The sequence below is a fragment of the Corvus brachyrhynchos genome, unplaced genomic scaffold, assembly GCF_000691975.1.
Source record: "Corvus brachyrhynchos isolate BGI_N302 unplaced genomic scaffold, ASM69197v1 scaffold101, whole genome shotgun sequence".
In the NCBI taxonomy this organism is placed as follows: Eukaryota; Metazoa; Chordata; class Aves; order Passeriformes; family Corvidae; genus Corvus; species Corvus brachyrhynchos.
The window spans coordinates 21175315-21198809 of record NW_008237239.1 but is presented as its reverse complement, the minus strand read 5'-3'; the positions used below and the strand labels follow the sequence as shown (position 1 = coordinate 21198809).

Here is a 23495-nt window from a genome sequence, read left to right as displayed (position 1 = left end):
GCAGGGACAGGAGAGACAAGCACTTGTTACAACTGCAGCCCTCAGCACTGTGTGCAGCTGCTTCTCCTCTCTTAGGGCCAGCCACCTACCTGCCAATTTGAAATACCACCTCTCAAGTTAGAGAGCAGGGTTGATGTATGCCTCCTTTGCTCAGTCAGTAAGCCAAGGGATTTGTTCCTGCTGCCTCCTTCTCTCCCACTCTTCCACCTGAGAAGAGTCCTTCGCATCAGTTCTATTCTAGGCTGTATTTTATTTTGCTTCATGCAGGGCTCTGTTGAGGTGCATGAACTAGTGGTGTTAGCTCTGATGCTGACAGCAGTCTGGTCAGTGTGGCCAAAAGCCCTACACAGCCTTCAAAGCCTCCCTGAAAAGCTGGATCTATGAGCCCACTCCATGCTGCCACAGCAGGGCAGCTTCCTGAGCTCTCTTGTGAAGTGAGCTCTGGCAGCAGAGGCTGAGGGGACAGCCTGCAGGGTAGGCTGAGTTGCCATCACATGGAGCTTACTGATATTTTATGTCCTGAGCATCACACAGCAAGAAAAGTGCAGAAGCACTGCCAGGGGCCTCAAGGGAGCGAGACAGAGGCAATGAGCCCATAGGAGAGGATGCTGGGCTGGGGGAAGCTGCACTTCAGCTGTAAAGGTCCTGTTTAGCTCTATTACAGACGTTGTGTGTGAGCTTGGGCTGTCACAAAGGCATAATTTCCAAAAGTATCTTTATATGTTCTCTTTGAAGATCCTTTGAAGTCCTCCCTTCAGTATCTGTATTTCTGTTTCCTGCCTGTAAGTGGAGTTTTCTTTTAAGTGCTCTCAGTTTTGCCCTTGGGTCAGTGATCTTGTGGTAGGATCCGTAGGCAGGTGTAGATTATGGATTTCTGGCTGACTTTCTGTTGGTGATGATGTAGTTCCCTAAGGCAGCTGTACATTTCCTTCCAGGGTACCTACTGTTTTAGCAACAGAAAAAACATCAGATTTTAGATGCAAAGTTAATGTAAGGTGTGTGTGGGCTAGAAATCCTGTGTCTGTAAATTTCTTTGAGCATTTTGTTATTTCTTACTTCTCACTAGACCTGACATCATCTAGCTCTTCTGCTCCCTGTCCTATCTGAGGAATTCAATTTAAAGAAAGGCTTAGATAGTAGAAATAAAGGGAATCAGATTGCATGAGGGTAGAAGAGAAGGTCACTGAGGTACTTTGAGCAATTAAAATAATTTGTGATGACCTTGGGGTGAAAATTCAAGGCAATTCCAATCTAAAACAGCTTGCCTATTTTCTGAGCTTTATCCTTGGTCCTGCTCATATTCTGTCTAAAATTGTTTCTAGCCCTTGGGGTTTGAAATCACTCATACAGCAATTTTCTCCCCTCATGCCCTCAGAGTAGATAGGGCAGAAACAGAGAAGCTGAGTGGTAGCTTCTTGCAGTGAAAGTCATTGCATTTCTGAGGGTCTCTGCAGCACCAAATCCCCTTTTCCCTTTGTGTTGCTGAGCCCCTGCTTGCTGTCAAGAAACACTGCAGATGCTTGTTTGGTCCCTGGGCTATGTGTTTTACCCAGCTTTAATCTTGTTTCTTTCTGCATCTCGTAATGCATTTAAGAAACCTCAGGCTGAGTCTGTCAAGGCCTTTCCTTTGATGGGCACATATTTACTGTTGTGTGAGTGAACCAACAGCATCAGTGCCACCCTGAAGTCCCAAAGACTGCACTGACCAATATGAGCTCAGCTCAAAGTAATTACAGCTAATAGGATCTTTGAGTTGTGTGATGGTTCACATACTATAATATTTCCTTCTTAAGAAATCATACTAAAACAAAGAACTGTGTTCCTAAAGCTGATGAGACAACCAGATAATAAAATGCCCTCCCTCAGTCCCCAAGCCAGGTCAGCCTTCACAGCAGGAGCTACAGTCTGAAAGACAGCTACCACTTTGTTTACACAACATTCAATCCAAAGAAGCTCAATTGTTTTCAAGGGCATGGGCCCTCCATTTGCTCCTCTGGATCCGAGCACAACCTCTTATACACACCTGCTGCTTTTGCCTGTGCCTGGAAATCCATTTTCAGCAAAAATGATGGTCAGCACCACCAGCCTCCCTGTCCTCTCTGTTCTCAGGCTCTGTACCTACTGACTTGCTTCTTCAGCCTTGCTGCTGCTGGTCATGAGTGCCTCCAGGTCATGCTCACTGGGGATTCAAAACACACAAGACAGCCACACTGTGAAAGATCCAGAAGCTTCCAAAAATGTGTTACCCACTGTAGTGTGTCACACCTGGGGTAATGAACACACTGGGTAGAATAAGACCTGAAATGTCTACAACTAGTGCTGTTACTCTCTCAAGTTTCTTGACCAGCACAGGAATATTCAGGACCAGCACAGAAAAATTCCTGTGGTTTTCATGTCACACAGTTGCTTGCAGTGCAAGGTGGCCATTAGATAGATGTTCACAGGGCAGTGCAAATTCTTTCCTTTTCAATTAACTAATGATGTGTTATTTGCTGGAATACCGTCTTCTTGCTGAAAGGTTGCAGGTGAAACTTGATTCTAGAAGCAAGATTCTGGAAAAAAAAGTTGTAACAAGGTCTGCATACACCAGAAGATTGAAGCAGCTTTGATGGAGCCAGGATTTTTCATTGAGATGGTTAAATCTGTACAAAAGGCTGAGTGCTGTTTATTCTCTTGTAAACCCAGGCTTACTTTGTCTTTGGTTTTAAATTGATTAGGTATTAGTTTAAGTAAAACTGAAAGCTGCTCTAACCATACTATCATTCAACTACCAATTAAAAAGTTAATTTATATCAAACCAGTTCAATTTCCTTTTATACACAAGGCTAGAATACGGGAAATTTGGGCATATAAAGATACAGTGAGCAATAATGAGGAACTCGAGGTAAACAAAGTACTATCATGGAAACTGAAGGAGACAAAATAGGATTCTCAGTAGGCAAAAGGAGATAACAAGACACAGAGCAATCAAGCTTTAATTAAAGATTTCTGGTGCTTCTGAATAGGCTTTAAATGCCATGAGGATAGGCTCTCTTTTGATGTTTCAGCTTCTCTTCTGTCCCACTGACAACTTATTTGTGTCAGGGCACAGTACAAAAACGGTGTGTTATGCAGTGTGCAGAAATATTAACCTTTTTTCCCCTCAAACCTTGCATTGTTTTGTCCCTTCCTCTCTGCATATCCACCAGCCATTGTGCAGCCTTGGTTTATTGCATGGAAACTGCCATCAAATCATTTTCTCATCCAGACTGGATTATGGTTTTTCTCCAGTCTCTTCCCCACAGTATGTAGTGGTTGCACAGATTTTGCATTTTCCGTCAGTGAGAGTCCTGTTTTGAGTACTTCCATGGCTGTTTCTCGGAAGAACTCTCAGTCACATTAGTTAATCAGATGAAGGAGCTGAAAGGAACAGCGGAGCAAGTATTAAGTAAAAGAAAATTACATTTGGTTGCTCTTTGTGTGCAATTATACTAACTGAACTGTTGGTATAATGCAATAAAGGTATCTGCAGAACTGCATTTTTATATTATGCATCAATTAACACAGTGAATAACAGCCCAGTACCCTCCCCCCAACAAAAGTAACGTTCTGAATAGTGATGGAAATGTTTGGACACAACAGCGGGATCTCAGAATATGTAGGTATGAATTTCTTTATTGCAGTGTTTACAGTTGCTTTCTCCGTAGGATTGAAAGTAGCAGCAGTGTAATACTGAAAATCAGCATGCAACCAGATACAACCTAGCAAAGTTGAATTGGCATAATTGCTCTCTAGAGTTAATCGTGCAATTGAAATAAACAGGGCAATTCACAGGTTTCAGACCTAAATTTCAAATCTGCTCACTCTTAAGAATAGCAGTTTAAATTGTACAGAAACTGCTATAAATCTCAGAAAAGGTTTTGAAACAATTTTTCCACCTCCACCCAACTTGGTCGTTGTTATCTAATGTGCATTTCTACCATCCTGTGTAATTATGAGCAAAAAAAATCCAAAAAGTTGATAGCGAGTATCATTTAACACCCTTTATGGAAGACTCTTTGTGAAACATAAAAGGGGAAAGAAATTAGCTTTCTTCATGCTGCTTTGTTAGTGTCTGGTTTCAGAAGGTGGCAAGAAACAAAGAGTTCTCATTGCTTAGTAGTGCTCTTACCCTCTTACACTGACCACGATTTCCTACAAGGATACCCTGACAGTGTTCCCTATATGTAAACACTTAAGAAAAATCTAAAGCATCAATCAAGCTTTTGAGTATTTATTTGAAATGATACTCAGGATCAATCTGGCATACATTTGTCATCACTGCAGATGCTCTTGCTGAACTGAAAAACTCATCTAAGCCCTCTGTTGCCGCCCTCATTTAGAAAACAGAGACAGAAATAGTAACTCCATAAAGAGTGGAAAAGCTGACCTCTCTTAATCTAGTCATACCTCTGTAACTGGTTCTTGTTTTGCTGGCAAGACTCACTAATTTCTATGATCAGTTTATATCCCCTTAATACCATTTTGTAGACACACTTAACAGGTCAGGGACTGTGATTGTGAGCACAACCTAGTTCTGCCACTTACCATCATCTTTCAACCCCCTGCCCCATTAATCTCTGGCAAATTCAATTGTGGGAAAGGTAATAATCTCCAATTACTGCTCACAGAACACTGTTAAATGGCAGAAACCAAAGCAAAATTGAAATCCTTACCTCAATGAGTATGTGTCTTATATATGCTTGTAGTATATTTTGCTTACAGGCTTCCAGCACAGACCAACCCTGGAACTACTGGTAATGCATAACAGAGATTGCTTATGCACTGAGTAAAATCTACAGCTCTCCACACAGCCCATGGTGCCAGTGGCAGCCAAATGTTAGTGAAGATTAAGGTGGGCAGTTTCCTATAAGCCTCTGATTTCCCACATTGGCCAAATATTGCAAAGGATGCTTATGGAAGTTTTTACAAATAGGTGAAGCAAACATTCCACATGTTCATGGCATCAAGCTTGATGACATCTGCCTGAGAAGAAGAGGTAAAATGTACTCTCTGCGGAAGAATTAATTGCATCCAGAAGTTTAGCCACCAGGGTTCTTATGCCCCTGAAACATGAGAATTTATAGCCCTTTTTAATGTGGATTTTTACTCTACTGGAAGTAGGAATAGCCTTTTGCTCTGAATAAGGTTGTCACAGCAAGTTCCACAAACTGTCTACACGCTGTTTTAAAGCACTGAAGCGTTTCACTAGCATGTTACTCCAGGTTCCAAAATAAGCCAAGTACCTTGGTGCTTGGTTGGCAATTTGCTCAAATCACTAAAGTTTTGGTCAGGAATGAGCTTAAACTAAGTTCAAACCAGCTTGATTTAACAAATGCCAGTTAATACATTTAGGCCCTTGAGGTGCAGCCAAAATGCCTCTTTCTGGTTTGTGGCTTGGAGTTTGTGTGTGTGCTGTATATGTGCCAGTGAAATTGCTTTCTATGTTAGAAGTACAAATGTGCCTTAGGCTTTGCCCCACGGTTTTCTCTTCAGTGTTGCTGGTTGTTATTTGCAGCAGTGCCTGCAGCAGCATTGCCTCAGGCTGCAAGTGGTATCAGAGCTTCAAGCAAATTAGTAATTTTAAGTCTTGTGGGGTTTTGTTCACTTTGTTTTCCAAGAGTGGGATATCACTTCCCTTATGCTGTGGCTGAAATCCAACAAGTTGATTGCTGTGCATTTCATGTATCTAGACAAACTGTGTGAAAGCTAAAATTTCTGCTGTGCAAAAGGATGAGCAACTGTGTGTGTAAATATATCAATCAGTAAATTCTTTGTGGAAAGAAAATTATGAAGGAAGAAATTTCTTTTTCAATTGTTTTAATAGAGCCAAAATGACATTTTTTGCAAAATGTTGCTTGGGAACTTGCCAATGTGTTGGGGACCTTGCCAGGGTGCCTGAGGACGGCAGGTGAGTGGGTAAACAGGCAGAAATTTAATGTTTCCTCTGCCATGTTTATTTTAAAAAGGAGGATTCTATCAAATTGAACTGATGTATGACTTATTCACTGAAATATAGTACCCCAATCTGAATCCCACTGTGATCTCCACTTCTTTTTTTTCCCCCCCCACCTCAAACAGAGCTTTCCATTTTTTAAATCCAGGTAGCATCTTGCAGCTGCCAATGGCAGACTATATAGGGACCCTACATTAAACTACATGTTGGTTTTTGTCATGGGAATGCTCAGCTCTTTCTGGAAACTGGGTATATGTAACTTGTGGGAAGTTGGGCAGAATTCCACAATCTGCTAGTTCTTTGGGGAGGTTTAGCCTGGAGAGTCCTGCTGTTCCTGGTGTGTGAGGTGCTGGCAGCGTTATCCTGCCGCACACTGCAGAAGGAAGGAGGGATGGGCTGTGCACTGTGCGAGAGACCACAGTTATTCACAGATGGAAAAAAATCTATGCTTCTCCCCAAGCTGCTTAAGGATTTTCGATTCAGTGCTGCTGCTTTAGTCTTTGGAGATCAAAATAATGCTTCAAACTGAATTACTGTTAACTGCTGTGGCATGCAGCAACCTGTAGAAATGCTCTCTCCAAGCTCATAAGACATGCTGCAGTCATTTCTAGAATCAAGAGAAAATCAATACTTTGTAGGGAGTGAAATCTTACTTTTAAAAAAGAAGTGGTGGGTTATTAAGGCAGGCAGTATTCTGTTTTGCTGCTGGGTTGTGGTTTCAGATCTTGGGCTGCTGTTACATCTGCACACTGAGGGTTGGCTTTGTGAAATTTGAGGCGGGGGGGAAAGTGTGGGGTTTTTAGTCTGTATCCAGAATTGTAACTAAGATCCATCTGTCCTAATTGACATGAGGAGCAACTTCTTCCTGTGTCGTATTATGTCCCATTTAATTCAGTGACAAAGCTGTTCTATGTTGGACTGGCTTCCAGTATTTATAAATACTGGAGCAGGGAGTAGGAGTAGGGCTGTTTTGCACATCAGTGCAGCAATGACAAATGAGGAGATCATGCAACACCTGGCTGTAGGTTTTACTAAAATCCCTACTGGTTTAAATCAGATGCAGTCTCCCCATGGACTTCACTTGGGCCAGACTTCCTCCTGCAAAGTTTTGGGCAAAGATTACTACCCAGATCTGCTAGTTCTGAAACACATTTTTTCCTGTTCTTGTCTACCATTCACCTGAATAAAGTGAGTAAATATTCTTGCTAGCACTGGCTGCAGCAGCTGCAGAACCTGGGAGGCTTTACAGACAATCTTATATACACCATTGTGTCCATTACAACAGGACCACTTTTGAAATCCAGGATAGCACCTCCTGTGCTCAGTCGTCTCCAGGTTCCTTACATCGTGCTCCCTGGCATAACATATCCGTGGGTTTTCATTCCCCATCCTCTCAAGCTCTTAAAAGCCAGATTCTAAGATCTTAGTGAATATTAACTAATCTCAAGTTAGCAGCAGTGTTTGCCCTTACCCTCATACTGCCTCTGCATTGGAAGTGAGCCCCCTCTAGTCTGCCTAAAGGCAGAAAACACAAAAGCTGTTCAGGTTGCTTCAGTTCTGAGTCTGAAGGCATAATGTTTGCAGCAGAAGGACATTCTTCTTCTGTTCCACCAGGACTTTTAAGGAACCAGAGGGCCACTTCAAAGCATTTTGAAATAAGATGTAGTTCACTTATCCCCTATCCCTGGAATTCAGTGGGAGCCAAGAGCAGCCAGTTTCAGGTCCAGCTGTGCTGTGTATTACATGTGGAATCGCCTAGAGATAAGTTTGCCAAGGTCACGTAAGCAGATACCTAAGGAGCGACTTTTATTTCAAGGGACTAAATCAGAAATGTAAAGCTTAACCATAGCAGCAGTCTGCACATGCTGTGATCTGTCCTAGGTTTTATCACTTCCAGTTTTCCATTTTGATTCTCTCATGTTTTGGGCTTATTGTCCCCTTGAAGGTCACCCGCATCTACCTTTGGGAACATGTTTGATATTTCACTGGAGATGTCCAAATGGTTTCTTATTGTTCCGCTTACCTGCCTGCTTTACTGAACATATGTTTCAGTGCAGGTGGCTAAGCCCGCTGGGGTATTGCAATGTTAAATCACTGTGATAGCTGACAGAATGAGTCTCTCATCTTCCAGTTAGTGTGAGATTTTCCTTTGGGTTTGGGGTGGGGTTTGCAAGGATAAACACAGGTAACTTCTGGTGCCAGACTGTTGGTACCAGTGCTACTGAAGTATTTTGCTTTAATATATTCTAGACCTTGCTTCCTTAGGTGCCTTTACCCTCTTACCTGTTGTTTTGGGGGTTTGGGGGCATTGCATTGGAGGCAAAGGAGTAGAGGGGAATTCTTCTATTTGCTACCTAATAATTTTAAGACTTTATTTCTGCCACCCGTTGCAGAGGGACTGGAGAAATAAGTGAAATAAGTATAAGTAAATGAAACAAGTAACAGTGACAAAATCGGTAGAGGACCTTTGCAGGGGAGTTTTGAGGAAGGGTGGTGTAGATTTTTCAGTCAGAAGGGATTATTCTCTCAGCAGTACTTAGATTGGGAGATTTTCTTAAAGAGTGGCAGTTTTACACAACACTGTATTACCAATATTTTTCAGAAATACTGGTCGCTTTATTTCTTAAAGTCATGTCAAATTCTTTGATCCATTTCACTCACTGAACTTTTTTTACAGGAAGGAATTTAGCTCAGCTTCAGGATTAGTTTGTGAAAAGATAATTCAGACATTTCTTCTGGCTTAAGCTAATGTGTTTTCTTGTATTTCTGGAGGGCGAACCCCTCCAGTAAGAGTAACAGTAGAACTTTTGGCCTTGCTCATGCAGACCATCATTTCTAGACCACATCAGCTTAGACAATAGCTCCAAATTCCAAGAAGCAGATCAAGCTAATCATAGGACATCCTAAGTTGGAAGGGACCTGCAAGGATCATTGAGTCCAGCTCCTGGACATTGAGTCCAATTAATGCCCTGTCTGAGCTAATTAGTATCACCGCTGAAGGAGTCTGCATCGCTTTTGTGGAAGCTGGTGGGAAAATGGTGCCCTTTGAGAAGGTCATATGGAAGGCTGACTGGACCAACACAATTTGTAGAAAAAAGCTTCAGATGTATTTCAAATCTTTTTTCTTTAATGGCAGTAGAACTATGTAATGGAGCTTATTATATTGTGTATATTAGATTCTTAATAAGTATGTTTGATAAATCATGTCATGTTCACAAAAAATGCTTAGTCCACTTATTTACTATCTACATCTTAGTTCTGATTATATAGAAAGTATTTCCTGATATACTAGAAAATAAGTTAAGGTGGGTTTTACAAAAGCATTGTGTTCTTGGGACTGTGCTGCTCCTAAAATGAATCTTTAAGGAAGAGTACGAAATTTTCACCATTGTGTATTCAAACTTTAAAAACTAGACACAAATTAGCAAAGCCTTTTCCTAGAAATCTATTTGTACAGGATTAGTACTTCCAGTTGATGGAAATGGCTGTAATAGGGATGCATTGATTTACACCCACAGATCTAGCCTAGAAAATGCAGAGTTGGATGCTTGTTTTACAGGCCTCAGTCAGGTCTTTTTCTTTCTGAAGCTTAATTTGAGTCTCCTGTGAGCAAATAATTATTCAAAATGCAATTAATCTATTGTTATGTTTTAATCACAGTGATGTTGTTGTATTTACAGGTTTTTATCTAATTAAGAGTTACTTTCCCTTTTAAAATAAATTCAATAACCAAATGTCTCTAGAAACTGAAAGGGCTAGAATGCACCAGCCTTGAGATTATGAATGAGCACTTAACAGCCCAGAGGGCAGAGCCTGAAACTGGGTGGACTCTTGTGTTTTTCTCCACTCTGTGCTTTTAGCCTTTTTGAGCCTTAGGAAAAATAAAACTATGTTTATTGCTGTGATAGATTTCAGGAGATGTCGATGAAAAGCTGTCATATACTGAGATACAGAGCACTGTGAGTCTTTTAAAAGAATTCTGTATTTGTTTGGATTAAAACCTCAAGGCCAGGTTCTTCTCTTGGTCCAACAAGCAGAGCAGATAAAGAGCAGAACAACTACTTGATCTTTGGGTGTTGGGGTCATGCTTTGCCTATGTTCTCCTTTCAGATCAGTGGTTTTTCACAACCTGTGGTGCCAGTGGACCCTATGGCCCCACACAGAGCCAGTGCAATGATGCCTACAGGAACTCCAAGCTCAGAGTGGTCGTGGGGGCTGAAGGGATTCTCCAAGGCATTCAGATCTGGAGAGTACCGGCAACTAACACATACAGGTGAGGGAACTGTCTCTGATCATCGTGATGTATCTGTGTTTGAAACTATCCAAGCTGCAGTTACATGCTAGACATTTCTGAAGTATTACATTCAGAAGTGTGGCCACATCTACTGGGGTGTTACTTGTCACTGAGCCTGTGATTTCCAGCCTCTCTAGTCTCAGATTTGTTCCCTGGAAGATGCAACTTTTTTGGTGAAAGAGAAGAAACTTTCTGAGGCAGGCAAATCTTTACCCTAAATGGTTACAGGTTGGGAGAGCTCTATCAGTAGCTGAAAATGAAGCATTTTCACCTCCCCAGACCAAGAGGAATACATTTCTCATATTTCATTCTTTGAGCTCTGGGATCAGAATGAGTTTTTCCCACCCTTCACCTGGCATGGAAAGCATAATCATGTGTCAGCATTTCTTACAGGACAGCTTGCATCAACCGCTGCTCAGCATCTTCACTTTTTTGAATCTAGACACAGCAAGTTGAGCCTGTAAGCCTGGCTTACCACTGTAGAATTGATTCTGGAAGCCAGCCACCTAAATGGTAGGCTCTCTGATACTGAGGGTTCTAACACTGAAATCCCCCTGTGGAGTTATTTTCAAAGAGAGGTGATCAGATACGGTTCAGTGCTAGTTAATCAGATTTTTACCAATCATTTTTTCCTTTTTGCTCTTGCTGGGGAAAGAAGTGCAATCGAAGTGTAGTTCACTGTGTCTGAATGGTAACATGAAGCCATTATATGCATCACTTTGTAAGCAGAACTGTCAGTTTGAACCAATGACTGCCTAGTGGTGTTGTTTTGCAGCATTCCATATTGAAACCATTGAAGGTATCTTGGATTTCAAAGCAAAACATTCCATTGAAGGCTTTGAACAAATTTCAGTTACAATTTGCTGGTCCCATCTGGTTTTTTTCCTTTATATTGAAAAAGAATGCTAATGTTGAGGGTAGATGCCAGTCTCTAACAGAGGTCTAGAGCAAAGAAGTTTTGAGAAACTGGCTAGGCTAGGCACAAGTTCTGCCTGAGTGCCTATTCCTACAAGGATTGATGGTAATGCAAAAAGCATTAATGATATTTTACCCAGCTATCAACAAGGAGTTGCCTGAGGTGAATAAAATTTTTCAGAACCAGCATCCAGTAAATATGGTTATAAAGTATAGCCCCAAAAAGAACAGGCAAAACAGCCCAAAAGCTTACAGTACTGTCATTTCTTTAATATCAGAGCCCAAGAAGAGCCAGAATTCCTGTGCAACTCCAGGCTGATTTTTTGCTGCACAATACAAATCCCGGGCCTTGCAGGGATGACCTGTCTATTTAAGTCCTAAAAATGACCTAACAGACTTTTAGGTTCTGTAGAGATAATAGATGTATAATGTCGTGCATAACATATATATAAAGGGATGACATTCTCTTCTGCACCTCTTAAGGCTATAGTAGAAAATTCACAGCCTGGGGAAAGCAGAGGCAATTGTGGGCTTAAATTAACTTGACATCTTCCTGATTCTGGTCTGCTGAAGGGGCAGCAGAATCTGCCAGCATAGCATAGCCCTAGGAAAATGTCAAGTTGCAATATCAGTTCCAGGGCTTCCCAGGGTCTGGACTCACTGCCAGTGTTTAGCTCTTCCCTGCAGTCCTGCTGCAGTGTGGGTCCTGTAAGTTCTCCTGATGGGCACTGCTGAAACACCTAACACAGAGAGAAAACCCTCCTGCTGCCTGCTGGGCTCCCAAGAAAGCTGATGTTCTGCCATATCAGTGTGTTTTATACTGTGTAATGTACACCCCTGCTAATCGCAGAAGAAGGATATCGATTTTGTGAACATGAGGCAGAATATGCTTTATTAAAATACAGACAGCTCAATTTTGCACAAAACTCTGCCAGCACAAACCAACCACACTGTAGTGGTTTGGTCCAAAATACTCATTACTGTTTATCTGCTGTGAGATAAGAATTAGGAGAAATGCAAAACAGGCACCAAACTTGAAAGAATATAAAGAAGTTTATTAACAGACCTAAAAGAAGAAAAAAAAAATTATACCACCTTCAGAACTCTCCTCCTCCCCCCACCTTCCTCCCTTCTCCCACTGACAATGTGAAAAGACAACCCTTAAGATGTTCAGTCTGTTACCACTTCCATGATAACCTTGTTCAGTCCATTTAGAAAGAGAAGTCTCTTCTTGCTCATGCTATGAAAACATTATCACAACGAGACAGCCGCCCACTTCCAAATATTGTTCAGTCCATTTAGGAAGGGGAGTCTCTCTGCCTGCGTGTGGGTCCTTTCCCCCGACTTGCAGCTTTTCCCGCAACTGCTTTCGAGGGTCCACTCTTGAAGTTTTTTGGGGTACAATTTTAAGGTTGAGCCGTTCAGAAACAAAAACAGAGGCCCTTCTCCTCCCCAGGGAGCAAAGGGTCTTCATCATCTTCATCTTTAGGACTATCTCTGGGAGCATCTCTAGGAACTGAGGTTTTCTCCTTTCCCATTTGGAGCAAAAGTCCTCATCTGGTTCATCTCTAGGGACTGAGGTTTTCTCCTTTCCCGTTTGGAGCAAAAGTCCTCATCTGGTTCATCTCTAGGGACTGAGGTTTTCTCCTTTCCCATTTGGAGCAAAAGTCCTCATCTGGTTCATCTCTAGGGACTGAGGTTTTCTCCTTTCCCGTTTGGAGCAAAAGTCCTCATCTGGTTCATCTCCCCCTGTCCAAACTTCTCATGAAATTACAGCTGCGTCAGCATCTGCCTATCTCAGCGCAGGTGCTTTTGCTCACGAGTTGAACACTCCACCCCCCATATCTTCATGAAATTACAACAGGATACTCTGATATATCATAGCTTCACAACAGAATTTCAGCTTTAAGCATCTCCTCTCTCTCTTCCCTCAGGTTTTCAGCTCTTCACAGCAATAAAAAGGGTTAATCTCACCTCGGCCTTGCAGCTTTGCAGCTGGAATGTTGAATTTTTCTTATCGCAGTGGAGAGGGGGGAGAGCTGAGCCGCTCCGGCTGCCCACGGCAAGGCAGTGGGGGGGGTTCCATGGCTGGAACAGGTCCATGTCTTCAGGATGGCCGTGGCCTGGCCCAGCCTGGCCCAAGCAGGGCCTGGCCGGGCCCACTGGGCCCTGCTCGGTCCCTGCAGCCACCTGTCCCAGCGCCAGAAACAAGAGAGAGCTTGGAGGGGGAGTTTGCCTATTCTTAAATGTGGATCACAGAGGTGATCACAACTTTAAGTGGCTTAGAGAATTGTCCATATTCAAACTGGCCAGCTGATAGGTTCTATCAGTTCCCAGAGGAAACTGTAAGCACCCCTTAGCAAGGACGTCCCTTCCGGGACTATGCTTGCTAACCTATGACACACACCCAGAAAATGCTACCATCTGTGCAGGCCTGGGTAGGCTGCCACACACTGTAGTGCCCACATTGGAAAACTGGAGTTTTACATGCTCTGGTTTGCTCCCATGGGACTTCACATTGCATAACAATGAAGTTAAACATTATAAAAGAGAATTTTTTGTTTCAGATTTTCTTCCAGCATTCAGAAGGTCTGGTCATGTAGGTCTATGACCAAGTATGACAGAAGTGAACTACACAATTAGTAGTAAATTACACATTACCATCTGCTATCCAACTTCTTTTCATTTTTAAGGGAAGAGGTTTTGGTCCATTTTGCTGAGTGCCTCATTTGTGGTCACTTCCACTGTCCTCTCTTCTCTATGGTCCTTTCACATAAGGTGGCACAAGAACACAGCCCAGCGGAGTGCAAAATTGTGTCATTCTGAGTCAGCCAGCCTAGGCACAGCATTTTCTCGTACTCTCAAGACTAGGTCCAGTGTTTCCCATAACCTGGATGTTATGGTGCATATTTTTCTCCAGCCCTGGTTTGCACAGCCTGGTTTGCACTCTGCACATCCCAAACCTTCCTGAAGGTGTGGGCTTCTTTTTCAGATCCCACAAGTGTCATAGTAAAAGAAAATAAGGAAGGAAGTGGAAGGTACTCTGTGTTCTTGTTCTGGGCGGGCTAAACCTTTCTTCAGGGCCAATATGGTTAAAAGGATTCCTCCTGTAAAAGAAAGATGTTCCTATTGAAAGGGATCCTGTTAAAGTTTGAAGTCAAGAGAGCTGTTTAAATAGTGACACCCATTTTGAATAGGGAATGACTGTCACCTGAATCTACCAGGTTTTATTTGTCTGCAGCCTTTGAATGAGGCCAAACTGGGTTTCCTGAACGTTCTGACATCATTGCTTGTACGCAAAATCTGTTCCTACATGGAAAAGTATGGCCCCTACTGGCAGCCAATTAGCCCTGCCAGCTTGCTGTGCCTGGCAGTGCACCTCATTAGCCATTGCAAAACTCTACAGCAAATCAACTCAGCCTTCAGATTCATGCAGCATCTGTTCAGGGTGGCCCAGTTCTTGTGTCCATCACTTTTTCTGCTGGCTCCAGTACAGCCTAACTGAGGACTGATTGCTTTGGTTATCAGCAGTGGCATGAACATAATCATGTCACATTGCCATGATCTAATATGCTTTAAGAGATACTGCCTGTTTGCAGGCAGGACTATGCTGGGCAGAGGCAGAGAGCAGCCCGGTGCTGGAGGAAAGGAGGTGTTAAAGCAGAGCACCTACACTGTGCCTGGTAGGAAGCTGAGAGCAATTTTTTGAGTTCTCAGTCTTGCCGTCTCTGGTTATGTGCTCTAGGTGGAATTTTGCTCTCACAGAAATAGATGGAAAGTTACTAATGTCAGTGGAGAATTATATGATTATTTCAGATGTAAACTGAATTGCTGTACCATCATTCACCTGCTCAGAAACTCTATGTTTCGTTGCAGCAGAGATGTGTGTTTTATCATGATCTTTAAAAAGTGCTTTGAAATCCTTTGCTGAAAGCTGCTTTAAGTATGTCCATTGTTAGAACGGGAGAGGGAGGAACTGAGCAACACAGTGTTGCACCCACATCTTTGGGTACATCAACAACAGTAAGCACCTCTGAATCTCGACTGCTTGAAATAAAAACCCCAGAGCCTTAACTGAGACTGAAGCAGCCTGTGTGTAACCTGCCCACTCCTGGCTGGAGACCAGGAGATGTTCCTGGTCACCATGAGTTTGACCAGGGGGCTTTTGCCTTCCTTGTTTACTGCAAGTAGTGTCATCTCCATCTACTCTTCTTTCTGTATTCCTCTGGTCCTGGGAATAAGAGAGCTGTTTTCCATCTGGTCCATGCTACCAGGACCAGTTACGCTGTCTGCTTTCTTAAATCTCCCTCTGTCAATCTCATGCTTAATGTTCTCTTTAGCCATATGTCCTGTTTTTACCAGTTTTCCTGCTTCTGTTCTTTCTCTTCCTTGCTGAAAACTTCTCAAGGATGTGCCTTCTGGGAAACAAGATGTGTTTCATATATTAAAGCTGGAAACTACAGGGAGTTGCTCAGTCTGTTCTCAGCAGTGTTTGCCCAAGAATCAATGTGAAAGAATCTGTTTTGTAGCTACCCAAGCTCACAGATTCAAACAGAGTAGAAAAACAGTCTTCAGGCTTCGGGTTTAGATTTATTTAGAATGTCAGGACTTCAGGGCACAGCTCTGTGCCACCATGTTTGGGTGTGCAAAACGCTCAGTGCTCAGAAGTGGTTTGTGCTCCCTTCCACCTGACGGGGACAACTCAGGTGCCAGCCTCTTGTTTTCTTTTTTCTGCAGCATCTCAGGCTATGGAGCTGCTGGTGGGAAAGGAGGGAAGAACACCATGGTGCGGTCCCACGGCGTGTCTGTGCTGGGAATTTTTGACCTCCAGAAGGACGATACACTGTATATCCTGGTGGGACAGCAAGGAGAAGATGCTTGTCCTAGTGTAAGTGACTGCCTTTCTGGTTTGCCTTCATCCCTTCTACCAGTCCATGGAGTTTTGTCTTTTCACACAGAAACATGTTGTCTTCAAGGGGTTTGGGGCTATAGGAGTCAAGGAATAGGTACAGTTTTACTGAGAGAGCATGAGAAGATGAAGCACCATGTCCCTGTGCTTGCTTCTCTTCAACATTTGGGCCCTGTTGATAATACAAAACAGGTTCCTGACTGATCTGAGAGCACCTGTGCGGGGGTTTGGAGACAAAAGACAACCCTGCCTTCCATTCCTCTGGAGATCAGTCTTCAAGGCTGACTTTGCAGGGTTTTGCTCTTGCTCCACTATTGAGGCCAGCCCTGCCATTATCATATACTCTGCACCTCTAGAGATACCTACTTCACAGGGCCTGCTTGGTCATTCTCCATATGGGAACAGGAAAGACAAATCAATCGTTGCTGGCTCGGTCCTGATTTTTGTGTTACTAACCAACTCTTACTGGAAACGTCTTGACAGAAAGATGGACACTATTTGCATGCACAATAGTTTATTAATGGGTTTGTATTCTTTGGAGGAGGATGGGGGAATAGGACACTCTCATGGAGCAAACTAAGCATTATCTGATGAAATTTCACCTACAGGTTTGAGCTGGACATTTAAATGATGTGCATTTCTCAGCTGTTAATGGCTGGCATCCAAGAGATGAAAGCTTAGCAGTCTGTTAGAGCAGAGAAAGGTTGAAGGATGTAGACAAGTAAAAGGGTTTCTCAAGTCTGGCTGCTGAAGTAAATAATGTTAAAACTAGAATTACACATATCTACAAACAAACCATTAATATAAAGCCTTTTTGAAATGAGAAATGGCCTAACTCAAACGTCCATCCAACGTCTTTAACTAGGACATTCCAGCTGAGTGTAATATATGGACTCATTAAATTGCAGGCCACTGTAATCTTAGTGAGAATTTATTGAGTGCTAATGTAATTCTTTCATTGAGGCAAAGAGATTGCATTGACTTGTAGAGGGGACTTTTACTAGATTGGATTGTAATCAGTTATGTCTTTGCCATGAAGGATTATTTTTTTTATAATCTAGTGGTTCCTTTGGGTCATTGACTTTGTCATTTTATTAATCATTCCCACCCAACTCCAAATCAGTTAAGGAGAGGGAAAAATAGGGAAAGGAGGGCTGTTTAGTTCTTTAGGCAAGTCTGCACACACAAACTGGATGCCACTCAATCTCTAGCACAACTTGGAACATATTTTGTGGTCAGCAGAATAATTTGTAATTTGAGTATGATTTTATCATGTTCTCCTTCCAAAAGAAAACATACACGAGAGTAGAAGGAAGCAGAAGGTCAATCCTACTGTAACAAATGTTTGTGCATTTTTTCCGGAAATTGTTGTTGGTTTAGTAAGTTCAGTGAGCAATATATGTCCAATATAACAAGATAGCGTTACTGAGACAAAACCTGGAAAGTAAAATAAGCTAAAAGCAAAGTTTGCAACTTTAAAATGCTCACAGCAGGGTCCTGCTTGTCACTTTAGTGCTCCAATTTTAAACCACATCATAGTCCTGAAGTACATATAAATGATGGTTTAGTGTTGTGGTTGAAATCAGTGAATTCAGGGATTTGCCTCATACAGAAAATTCTGTATACTGGGTGCTAATTGATGGAAGGGAAAAAATGCTAAGTAGAAAATTTGAAGGCTATGTAGTGAGGTATTTTCCTTAACATCAGGAGAACATTGCAATCCAAGGTGGGGTTGCTGCTGGTTTTGTAGGCACTTGTAGTTACAGTAAAATTGTTTCTAAGATCAACAGAGATACACCTTGGCAGCTTGGCCCCAGCCAATGAGGGACTGGAAATGAGGTAGAGAAGCATGGGTTGTCTCTAGGTCTCTGCCATTTGGCTGTTGTGTGACATGGGACAACGCACATCCTTGCCAAGTTTACTCCCTTCCTCCACTTGTGAAATACAGACTATTAACGCTGGGAAATATTTGCAGCAAATTCTGCTATATTTTGTACATTAAAAGTTTATAGAGCTATTTTACATTATATTAGGTATCAGCACTGAGCTTGCTTCAAAATAATTCAATTTAAAATAGCAACAAATTTTTCTGGTGAAGGTTGAGGCAAAAAGCCAGAATCTTCTAGAAGACCATTCACTTGGTTCTGCTCATGTAGTTTTGGTGGAGGACAATTTCTTGCTTTGGGACAGTGAAGGGTTCATGAGGTCTCGGTGTGTACAAGGGCATGGAGGTTTCTTACCTGAATTCAGATGTGGTCTTCTGTTTGCAGACTAATGATGTTATCCAGAAGGTCTGCATCGGAGAGAACAACGTGATCGAAGAAGAGATTCGTGTGAACAGAAGTGTCAATGAATGGGCAGGAGGAGGTGGAGGTGGGGGCGGTGCCACTTACATATTTAAGGTATGGAAACACAGTCCCCATGCACCTTCAGCATCAACATCCTTCCACCTGCCTCTGAAAAATCCTTTCTACACCTCAGGGAGAGGGTCCACAGAGTGAGCTCCAGTTATCCTTGATTTCCACTTGAGAGATGTATGGATCTGAGTTGGCCCTTCACAGTTCTTAGAACTGCTGTGCAATATGGCCACACTTCTTTCAGTGGCTTGGAGTACCATTCACAAACATAACGGGTTGAACTGGGGGGGGTTTTCAATAAAAACTGAGATGCTGAAGCACAGTTCTACAGCAAAGAGCAAATTCTGCAGGACTTCATTTAACTCTGTTATTGTAGAACATGAGACTTCAGCTATGCACTTGGCCTGACACAAAAAGTTGAGGATAGCCTGTATGTTTTCTGTTGGCAATCCTATAGCTGTGGATCAATGATATTTCCTGTCCTGTGCTAGCTGAGAGAGTACTCATTCCAAACACTGGTTTCAGGCAGTCCTTCACCAGTGGGAACACTGTGTTGCACTGCACAGAGCTGTGCTCCTTAGCTGTTTCATTTGATAAGAGTCATCACATGGGACATTACAGGCTTTCTAAGAGCCATCACCATGGTAGATACAACTCATAGAGCTGCTGACACTGCTGTTTCCTGTTGCAGAACTTGGTAGGGCTAGTGCTATTCATTAATTTTCTGGGTGTGGGTGCATTAATAAAGCAATGACAATGTGCAGTGCTGAGCAGCCCTAGATGCCTGTTGGGTGCAACATGCCATAACTATCATGTGGCTGAACTTCCATTTATATGTTTGAACATTGCCTTTGTTTCTGAATTTGTTAAGATGGAGAATGGAGAACCGGTCCCCTTGATAATTGCAGCAGGGGGTGGTGGCAGGGCCTACAGGGCCAAAACGGACACATTTCATCCAGAAAGACTGGAGAATGATTCCTCTATTCCAGGGTTGAATGGAAATTCAGGAGCTGCAGGTAAGGAAAGTTTATTCCTTTTAAGAAAACATTTTGAATATGTGGTACTCCCAGATTCCGCCTCCTCACAAGAAGGTGAGGCAAAACTCATGAAAACACAGGTCAAGGGGGAATATAGAATCTTAATGAATGCAAATAGAAGGTACACACAGTGCTGGATACTTGGCATAAATAAGGGTATCAGAGATGGAATAGCCATAGCAATGGTAACAATTCTCCCAAAATAATGCAGTACCTCTCATAAACAAAGTTGTTTGATTTTTGATGTGGGAGTTTGCAGTGCCAGTGTGGCGTTCTGCTCCCTGCACTGTTTTGTGCTGTGTGGACATATTCACAGTTTCCCTGGCTTATGCAGAGAGAGCATAATTGCACCCTGGCTAGAAGTCTCTGAGAAGAGACCTTGGACTGAGCAACCAGCAGAGCTGAAAGTGAGTCACTGATGGGTATGTTGTGTGAAGAGCAGGACTGGGATGTGTTTTCACACCCCTTTCACTAAATTCCTTTTGTTCTACTTTAGAACTGACACTGTTCTTTTTCAAAAGTATTTTTGGCAAAGAGAAGGGGTAGGCTCTGTAAACCAGAAATAAGTGGTTGGAGACTAGGTAGGGATATCTTTTTAAATTTTCCATAGAAAATACTCATCCTTGTATGGTAGGTGGAAAGAGGTGCAAATGACGACTTTCAGCTGAGATGTTTTGAATGGGTGCTTGTCCTGCAGATCCCTGCAGTGTTTCTTACACAAAAAGTAACCCCTAGCTGTGCCTTTTCTCTTCTCTCAACTGCAGGTGGTGGAGGTGGCTGGAATGATAACACTTCCTTCCTGTGGTCAGGAAAATCCTTGCTGGAAGGTGCTACTGGAGGAAGATCCTGCCCCCAGGCCATGAAGAAGTGGGGGTGGGAGACAAGAGGGGGTTTCGGAGGGGGTGGAGGGGGGTGCTCCTCAGGTGGAGGAGGCGGAGGATATATAGGTAAAGTGGCTTCGTGTTCAAGGTGTCCCTTCCCCTCCTTTAGTGCTAATGATCAGCGAAATGCTGATGATAATTCTCCTGTAGCTAGCATATTTGACTGTTATGTACTAGTATGTCTGTGTGTTGCCTTTTTTAGCACTAGATGAAAATACAGCATTTAGTCTTTGAGCAAAGAGCCAGATGCCAGTCCTTCAGCTGCAACCCTGGCTTTGCGCTCTGCAAAATGTGCCATTGAGATCCTGCTGTGATTCCTAAGCCTTTCATGTTGGGGTGACAGTGCTGGAGAAGGAGGAGCCATAGCTTGTGTGCTCCCGTTGCCAGCACTTGTGTTTGGAGGACTTTGGTCCTGGAGACTGGCAGCCCGGCTTTATGCCGGGGGAAAGACACAGCTTCTCCCCTGCCCTGCTGTGGGTGGGCCTTGGTTTCTGGGGGCAGAGGCTCAGGCTGCCAGCCTGGACCCCTCTTAATATGACTTCAGTCAACAAGGAGCTAATTGCATGTGCCCCTGTGTCTCAGGGCAGCTGTCAGATGGCATTATGTTGATTACAAATGGTGTGGGCCAGATTCAAGATCTCGACTAACCCATAGTCTCCTGGGCCACATAGCTTCTGCAGCCATCTGTGCTGTGGTGGACTCTTTAACCCCTGGTTCTCCACAGCTTAAGTTAGGTATATGGTAGATGAGAAATCTTGAGAGGAAGTAATGAGTTTAAATGATTAAGTGCATGTTTTGTACCAATGTTACTGTGTAACGCTTCTTTTTCCAACAGAATGACTCACATGACCTTTTTTTAATTTCACTGAAGACAATTAAAGGGAAAAAGCTATTTTTGGGTGGGGTGGGGGAATTGTTGCATGCTTGAAGTACAAAATGTGTGGCCCATATTGTGTTTCTGATATTCTTTATGTATTGCCCATACTTTGCTTCTGGTGTGTTCTATATGCTCAAGCACAAATGAGCAACTCATAAATTCCTTCAGTCCCCACTCCTGGTGGACCACCCTGCTTTTAGGGTGCAAAGGAGAGGAAGGATATGAGGTTTTTCATTCCCTCTGCTGACACAGTACATACCTTGATCAGCAAGGGTATTAATTTAGCCCTTGAGTACTGGTGCTTTCCAGTCTCTTGGCTACACAAATTTTAAGAAGGGCTTGTATGTTTCACAGCATCCAAATGGTTAAAGATGAAGTTTGTGCCTTAGTTTGCAACAGTCTACCTAAATAGAGCTAATAAATGGATTGTCACAAGATTCTGTCATTAAATTGAAATTCTAGAGATGAAGTCCAGTGGTTCATGCCACAACTTGCTTAATATTCCCAATATATTAAATGCTTTAACTTTTCTCTTTTTTCATTTGGATGCCTCCCTAAATATGCTGAATTCATGCATGTTGCCATGTTTATCTGTGTTACATTGTCAGTGAGCCTCAGTCTGTTAAGGTAACTTCTGGTTTGACATAGGTGGCAATGCTGCTGTGGACAATGACCCAGAGATGGATGGGGAGGATGGTGTGTCCTTTATTAATCCAATTGGTACTTTATACACTCCAGCACTTAAAGGTATTCATACTGGTCAGATGTCTTCTAGGGGGCTTTTTTCCTTTTAAAATAGTAGGACAATTTATAACCATTTGGGTACAACTCAGTGTCGTGAACATGAGGAGGCAGAAAGATAGTGTATAAAGTACAGTGGAGAATAAACAGAGGTAGCAGGAAAAAAAATAGGGAGAGAGAACATCCAGGCTATTAGGAAACACTCCCAACAGTACAGTCCACCAGCCTACAGAATAGTTTTGAACATGGAAAGTGATAACAGAACCTCACAGCTCAGATACTTAAAGAAAAAAACAGACACAACACCTGACTATTCACTAACAAGCAAGTTCCTTAGAGCGTCCCTTGGTAAAATATCCAGGTGCTGCCCAGCAGTGCATGGGAGTGATAAATATTGCCACTCCAACCTGTGTTTTCCCAGAAGTCAGTGTCTTTAATATGTTTGCAATGTGTTCCGAAAACAACAAAAAAATCTACTTGTTAAAAAACCTGCTTGCTTTAGAATAGCCAGAAGTATTTTCAAATACAGATGCACTCTGGCCTGGTAGATTCAGCCAGAAAGTTTTGAAGACATTGCAGTGTTTGATCTTGGAGGGAGTCAAGGCCAGGAAAGAAAAGGGTGAGCCCAAAGAAATTATAAGAATGGTCTTACAGTAATTAACTCAGCTTCTTCATCCACTCCCTAGTGACAGAGGGGCACGGAGAGGTGGAAATTAGGCTGCACCTTAACTGCAGTCACTGTGAGATGGACGAGTGCCATGTTGATCTTGAAACTCAGAAAGTCATTTGCTTTTGTGAGCCAGGCACAGAGTTGGCTGAGGATGGTGTGTCTTGCACAGGTAAGTAGGTGTGTGGGGTACTGCTGACATGTGGGACAGAAAATGCATGGCCAAAGGCTGTAGTCTGGACTGTAAGACATCCTGAAAGTGCCATCTAATCTTTCTCAAACCTGGCTTCAGTTGAACCTTCTTTCCTGCTGGTGTATGCTGCAGAGTTCTTTTGCCAGGATTTAGCCACATCAATGCTGAAGACTGGGGCACTGAGCAGCAGTGCTACTTCGCTCTACAGTATATGTTTGGCATACTGGGCAGATCTGAGCAGAGTCAAATTTTGTGCCTGCTTGTGCTGGTGCTCATGGTCTGCTCTGAAATCCTGAACATTTGCTCACTGAAGGAATTTTCCAGCTAAACTTAAATGCCAGCCCAGTTCTCTAAAGAACAACAACAACAAAAAAAAAATTTGTGCAAGGTGAAGGAAAATATGATTCCTATGGATTTGGACATTTAAGGTAAAAGTTCAGAAACTGTGAGAAATTCTGTGCAACATTTCTCTGAAAAAAACTAAATACAGTGCCTGCACTTGCCTTTCTTTCAAAACCAGGTGCTCAGAGCTCCATTACTAGGTTTGCTTCATATTCTTGTGTAGCAGCCAGAGCAGGTCACTCCAGGGGTTTGGGATCCTGCTTTCAGCTTTGTCACTGGCATGGGAAAATTGTTGTTTTTACCATTCC

General features: G+C 42.7%; 1 protein-coding gene across 2 annotated transcripts in view; it reads left to right on the top strand.

Annotated features, from left to right (window-relative positions):
- ALK (anaplastic lymphoma receptor tyrosine kinase) overlaps positions 1-23495 on the top strand; it is a 225730-nt gene that overhangs the window by 181593 nt on the left and 20642 nt on the right. The window contains exons 11-17 of one of the 2 annotated variants that reach the window (XM_017730126.1): positions 10085-10247; positions 15921-16071; positions 18363-18494; positions 19321-19465; positions 20251-20313; positions 21893-21991; positions 22672-22824. In XM_017730126.1, coding sequence (XP_017585615.1) covers positions 10085-10247; positions 15921-16071; positions 18363-18494; positions 19321-19465; positions 20251-20313; positions 21893-21991; positions 22672-22824 — 906 coding nt within the window. Of the gene's footprint in view, positions 1-10084; positions 10248-15920; positions 16072-18362; positions 18495-19320; positions 19466-20250; positions 20434-21892; positions 21992-22671; positions 22825-23495 lie in introns of both variants that reach the window. The other variant, XM_017730125.1, reaches the window with a different exon arrangement.